Source organism: Triticum urartu, chromosome 3A (assembly GCF_056163025.1).
Source record: "Triticum urartu cultivar PI428250 chromosome 3A, HENAU_Tu73, whole genome shotgun sequence".
Lineage (NCBI taxonomy): Eukaryota > Viridiplantae > Streptophyta > Magnoliopsida > Poales > Poaceae > Triticum > Triticum urartu.
The window spans coordinates 380,433,299-380,439,734 of NC_141875.1; the positions used below are offsets into that span (position 1 = coordinate 380,433,299).

Consider the following 6,436-nt stretch of genomic DNA (forward strand, 5'->3'; position numbering starts at 1 on the left):
ATGACCAAATCATGAATTCCTAGACCCCCTTGCTCTCTAGGGCAGCACAAAATGCTCCATTTAACCACTCTGCTAGTAAGATCTAGAGCGAAGATAATCAATTTTTTTAAGGATAACCCTTGGTATAGTGATAAAGGACATCATATACAAGGGAAGGCTGCTAAGCACCGAGTTAATCAGTCTAAGGCGACCTCCTGAAGAAAGATGTTTTCCTTTCTAACTACAAAGTCTTTTCTCGGACCGTTCTAACACCCTTTTCCATTCAGCATTTGTAAGTTTTGAAAAGGAATACCAAAATCGTAAATAGAAATTCATCGGAGGCACAACCAAAAATCTCAGTGTATTGATTCTCCATAGCTTGGGCATGTCCAAAACAGAATAACTCTCATGCAAATTAATCTTATCGTCAGCATACTTTGGCTTTAGCAATTAGAACGGCCAACATGTCATATATGATGTTGAAGAGCCTAATGAATAGGGGATCGTCCTGTCGAAGACCCTTCTTCGTTTGAACATAAGGTCTTACATCATCGTTTGCCTTTATAGCTACACTTCCTCCTCGGACAAAAGACTTCATCCAAGATATCCACTTGGGCGAGAAACCTTTCATACGAAGAGTTAACAATAATAGCCATCATCAACAAATGATAATAGCATCTTGACAGGAAAAGAGTTAACAGGGCATCACTTAACATGTGAGGAGCAAAGCAAAGCAAAGATGGCAGGAATCAACATCCCTGGAACTGAAAACACTTACTAGCAGCCTTATATGTTACAACCTGGAGCATGTGAACACAGAGGAAGGAAAAGAAGGCGAAAATAAATAAATGGGTCAAATCTTGATATGATACAGCGGGCATCAAAACTGCAACCCTACCGTGCAAGCTAGCTAACAGGAAAGCAGACATATAGGATCATCCTTTGCTTGTTTAACTTCAAGCCACAGGTATCACCCAGATTGTTGAGAAGTTGCCAGTATAAGCATATCCTAGCAGAAAAGCTGCAGCTATCCATCGTTTCAATTGGCAGATGAAAAATCTACTGAATCACACACTCACATTTCCTGAAACCCTCATTTTCCAGTTCATCATCTGACAAACTTCCATCACTGTTGAAAGAAACATAATCATTCAGTACTTACAAAATATTATGGCTATAACAAGTAACAACCAGTGGGTACAAGACTTGTAACGCAACAAAACAATAAAGCACGTTTCTGGACTCATGCTCAATACAGATTGCAGTTAGAGAATCAATAAACTTGAAAAGGTTGCAATTAACAATTAAAGTAGTAAACTGACCTTCACATTAATTCAAACAAACACACATAAATACCTATCAGCTCTATCAACATGGAGGAGGTGCATCATATGAATAAATGAGTGTAAATCAGAACAAAGGTGGAAGCACTTTTGAGATAGTTGATGTACGATACTTGATACTCCCTCCGATCCATATTTTTGACACAACTTTAAAGTTGTACTAAAGCTGCGCCAATTAATATGGATCAGAGGGAGTAGCAAAGTTCAACTCCACCAAAGCAGACAACTTATAGCACTAATAGTGAACTGCTTCTAGAAATGTGCTAAAATTTATAATCTACAAATAGACGAACGACAATATACTATTTCTGTGCTGGTAATGATGAAAGAAGGGAATATAATTTTCAGATTGTACCTGGCTTCGAATTCCCTTATCTCAAAAAGCTCCTTTCCACATGTATCAGTCCATTGAACTTTTCTCCGTTCCATACCAGATTTCAAGGTTTGCACCTCTTCCAGTGACTCACGTGGTTCTTCACCTTCACTCACCACTATACAGTGCTCTGACGAATCCCTTTTTGAGTTGCTCTTAAGACAACCTTTTCTCTCATCTCCAGTTATGGAACCATTAGTGGTAACCTTCTTCTTTGTTGAACGGGATGGCTCCTCCAAAGAGTCCAAAGTGTTGCTTGAACTCAGTTTCGGAGGAGACGCCCCTTCGAGCTCCAAAGCAGTGCTACCGAAGCAGATGAAGGGAGCACATTTACGGGGAGCTTGGTTTTTCGTGGAAGCCAGATGACAAACATGCTCAGCTTCCCCATCGACTAGTCGGTACTGACTCCATGGTGATACCTTGACAGGCTTCTCTTCTTCTTTCCGTCCAAGCAGCAAAAGAGCGAGACCATGACTGTATCCTGAAGCTGACGATGAGAAAAAACCTCCTCCTTCCACAGCCAGTAGCATTTCCACTTCTCATCCAGGAACCATTAACTATATTCTTCTGCTCTGCTTAATAAACCTCCCCTTCATTGACTAGTCTATTGTTCTGCAAGGGAAAGCAAAATCAGATTCAATGCTCACTATACTTGCAATGGAGATATACACTGCCGTCTCATGAATGTAAATCAGTAGCAGAATATGAGCCGCACATCGCTTTGTCTAGTAGTCAATGACATAAATTCTACCATGTCAGTCAACAGGGCATGGATATCTCTACTGCCGCAGGCATTCTTGTCTTGGCCCTTCGTTGGTTACTATGCAATCAAGAAACAGATAAGGTTCCCAATTATATCCAACCGCTCCAGTTTTAGCTGAGCAAATAATTGAAGAGTTCACCTAAACATGATCACATGCCTAATGTACTCCCAAACTGCATCGAAGCCTAAAGGGCTCTTGATTCACTCGTACCACACATATGCCATACCTAATCCGCCAATCCCATGCGAAAAATGCAGTGAACCGGAGCGCACACTCTAACATACTTCTAAAGAGATTAAAAAAAACATAAAGAAACTGCAAATACAGATTGACAACAAGTTCATAATGAGCTAATCCCAACAAGATATGTTCCCGCAAATCCGCAGCACCGAGCTAAGATCCCACTAACGCATACACCTGAAGAACCAAACTAAGGACCGGCACGACTCGGATCCAAAAAAGAAGTCTGGAAAGTTTAAATCAGTGGGCGAATAAAATGCTCCGGCTGAACGGATCGGACCTGGGGAAGAGAGTCTGGAAAGTTTAAATCAGTGGGCGAATAAAATGCTCCGGCTGAACGGATCGGACCTGGGGAAGAGCTACATTCCGATTGGGCGCGGGGGGGGGGGGGGGGGGGGGGGGGGGCGGGGGTATCGGATCTGAGCCTGATTGCAGGGAAAAAATTAAGATGGAGCACGAAAAGAGACGGGACCTCAGCGGCAGTTGGTGCTGTTCTGTCCTAGTGAGACTTGCGCTGGAGCCGATCGTTTAGGTTCGGGCCCTCGTCCAAAGTTTTTTCTTTCGAAAAACTTCGAACACCAGAAATAAAAATTACATCTAGATCCATAAACAATCTAGCGATGACTACAAGCACTAAAGCAAGTCGAAGGCGCTCTGTCGTCATCACTTCTCCATCATCGAAGTCGGGCACAACTTGTTGTAGTAGACAGTCGAGAAGTCGTCGTGCTAAGGCCCCATAGGACCAGCGCACCAGAACAGCAACCGCCGCCGATGAAGAATAACGCAGGTTGGAAGGATTCAACACGAAGACACACGAACATAGACGAACAACGACGAGATCCGAGCAAATCCACCAAAGATAGATCCGCCGGAGACACACCTCCACACGCCCACCAACGATGCTAGATGCACCGCCGGAACGGGGGCTAGGCGGGGAGACCTTTATTCCATCTTCAGAAAGCCGCCGCCGTCTCGCCTTCCTGAGCATGACACAAACCCTAACAAAACAGGAAAAAACGACTGAAAACGGAGCCCTTTCGCCGACCCTTGGCAGGATCCACCACGTCCCCACGGACTTAGGGCCACCGGAGACGAGAAGGATCTGCGGCGGCGCCGGCGAGAGGCAGAAACTCTAGCTTTCTTTTTTGGAGAAGGAGGAGCGACTTGGCGGCTATGGAGGGGCGGGGGGGCTATCGGATCTGAGCCTGGTTGGAGGATGCGAGGTGAGGAGAGAAGTGGAAACCGATTGTAAGGAAAAAATAAGAGGGGAGGAGGTTGGAGTAGGAAAAGAGACGGGACCTCAGCGGCAGTTGGTGCTGTTCTGTCCTAGTGAGACTTGCACTGGAGACGATCGTTTAGGTTCGGGCCCTCGTCCAAAGTTTTTTCTTTTGAAAAACTTCCAATCTATTCATCTTCAATCATGGCAGTACAACGAACACCAGAAATAAAAATTACATCCAGATCCGTAGACCATCTAGCGACGACTACAAGCACTAAAGCAAGCTGAAGGCGCTCTGCCGTCATCACCCCTCCATCACCGGAGTCGGGCACAACTTGTTGTAGTAGACAGTCGAGAAGTCGTCGTGCTAAGGCCCCATAGGACCAGCGCACCAGAACAACAACCGCCGATGAAGAATAACGCAGGTTGGAAGGATTCAACACGAAGACACACGAACATAGACGAACAACGACGAGATCCGAGCAAATCCACCAAAAATAGATCCGCTGGAGACACACCTCCACACGCCCACCAACGATACTAGATGCACCGCAGGAATGGGGGCTAGGCGGGGAGACCTTTATTCCATCTTCAGAAAGCCCCCGCTGTCTCGCCTTCCTGAGCATGACACAAACCCTAACAGGACAGGAAAAAACGACTGAAAACGGAGCCCTCCCGCCGACCCTTGGCAGGATCCACCGCGTCCCCATGGCCCTAGGGCCACCGAAGACGAGTGTAACGCCCCGTGACCGATGTGCCAGGTGTCGTGCAGTTATTCGATGTTGTTGCGTTGTCATTGCTTGCGTGTCATGCATTGCATATCATGTCATCATGTGCATTTCATTTGCATACATGTTCGTCTCTTGCATTCGAGCATTTTCCCCGTTGTCCGTTTTGCATTCCGGCGCTTCGTTCTCCTCCGGTGGTCATTTCTAGCTTTCTTTCGTGTGTGGGGATTAAACATTTCCGGATTGGACCGATACTTGCCAAGCGGCCTTGGTTTACTACCAGTAGACCGCCTGTCAAGTTTCGTACCATTTGGACTTCGTTTGATACTCCAACGGTTAACCGAGGGACCGAAAAGGCCTCGTGTGTGTTGCAGCCCAACACCCTTCCAATTTGGCCCAAAACCCACCAAAACCCTCTCCATCATCTCGGTCGTTCGATCACGATCGCGTGGCCGAAAACCGCACCTCATTTGGACTCCCCTAGCTCCCTCTACCTATAAATATGTGGCCATCCCCGAAATTTTCGCGGATGAACCCTAAAACTCCTCTCGCGCCGCCGGACGCGTCCACGCCGCACCGGACGTGTCCACCGCGCCCCTCCACGTTGCTCCGACCTATGGCGTCGCGCCACGTCGGCCTCAGCCGCCTCCGCAGCCAACCACCACTCGCCATGTGGCGCCGTCTCTCTCTCTCTCTCTCTCTCTCTCTTTCTCTCTCTCCTCGCCCGCGTGCCACCGAGGCCCGCCGCGGCCCGCGCTCGGCCCTCCCGGCCCGGCGCCCCGCGCCGCCGTCCACGCGCCTGCCACGCGCGCCCGAGACCGCGCGCCTCCCGCCGGCCGCCTGCGCCGCCGCCCCGCCGATGCGCCGCCGCCCCGCGCATCCCGCCGCCGCCTTGCGCCTCCCCGCGCCGCCGCACTTGCTTCGCCGCCGCTGCACTTGCTCCTACGCCGCCGCGCCCGGCTCTCCTCCAGCACCGCCGCCGTTCGCCGAGCCGCGACCCCGCCGCCTCTCCAACCGTCTCCCCCGTCTCCGGCGAGATCCGCGAAGCGGGATCAGATCCACCCGCGCGTCCATCCAAACACCGCGCCCGTTCCGTACCGCTCCGTCCTGCTCCACTTTTACTCGTAGCTTGACCTATCCGGTGTTGCCCTGAGAACGAGATATGTGCAGCTCCCATCAGGATGTCGGCGCATCGGGCGGTGTTGCTGGTTTAGTTTACCCTGTCGAAATGTCTTGTTGTACCGGGATACCGAGTCTGATCGGAATGTCTCAGGAGGAGGTCTATTCCTTCGTTGACCGTGAGAGCTTGTGATGGGCTAAGTTGGAACACCCTGCAGGGATTTGAACTTTCGAAAGCCGTGCCCACGGTTATGGGCAGATGAGAATTTGTTAACATCCGGTTGTAGAAAACCTGAACTTGACCTTAATTAAAATGAATCAGCAGCGTGTGTAACCGTGTTGGTCTCTTTCCGGCAGAGTCCGGGAAGTGAACACGGTTGTTGGAGTTATGCTTGACGTAGGTTGGTTTAGGATCACTTCTTGATCATACTTTTATCGACCGTGCTTTGCCTTCTCTTCTTGCTCTCTTCTGCGTATGTTAGCCACCATATATGCTAGTCACTTGCTGCAGCTCCACCTCATACTTTTACCTTACCCATAAGCTTAAATAGTCTTGATCGCGAGGGTGCGAGATTGCTGAGTCCCCGTGACTCACAGATACTTCCAAAACCAGTTTGCAGGTGCCGATGAGTCCGTTCAGATGACGCAACTGAGCTCAGGAGGAGCTCGAT

The 6,436-nt window shown here is 49.0% G+C and overlaps 1 protein-coding gene across 2 annotated transcripts; it reads right to left on the bottom strand.

The window, feature by feature from the left end:
• Positions 1–673: 673 nt before the first annotated feature.
• Positions 674–3,101, bottom strand: LOC125544043 (uncharacterized). Of its 2 annotated transcripts, none has more exons than XM_048707579.2 (3): positions 3,048–3,101; positions 1,678–2,307; positions 674–1,108 (listed from the first exon to the last, which is right to left on the bottom strand). In XM_048707579.2, the coding sequence occupies exons 2-3, from the start codon at positions 2,223–2,225 to the stop codon at positions 1,039–1,041; spliced, it is 618 nt and encodes a 205-aa protein (XP_048563536.1). In that variant the 5' UTR covers positions 2,226–2,307; positions 3,048–3,101; the 3' UTR covers positions 674–1,038. The 2 variants fall into 2 exon arrangements, with proteins under 2 accessions (XP_048563536.1, XP_087403283.1); XM_087547157.1 differs by having other exon boundaries at positions 2,980–3,085.
• Positions 3,102–6,436: the final 3,335 nt, after the last annotated feature.

Excerpts from the sequence above, each read along its gene's own strand:
- LOC125544043 (XM_048707579.2), bottom strand. The coding sequence starts at position 2,225 with ATGCTACTGGCTGTGGAAGGAGGAGGTTTTTTCTCATCGTCAGCTTCA. Across the intron at positions 1,109-1,677 it reads ATAAGGGAATTCGAAGCCAG|TGATGGAAGTTTGTCAGATG; the intron begins GTACAATCTGAA and ends TTCTTTCAACAG.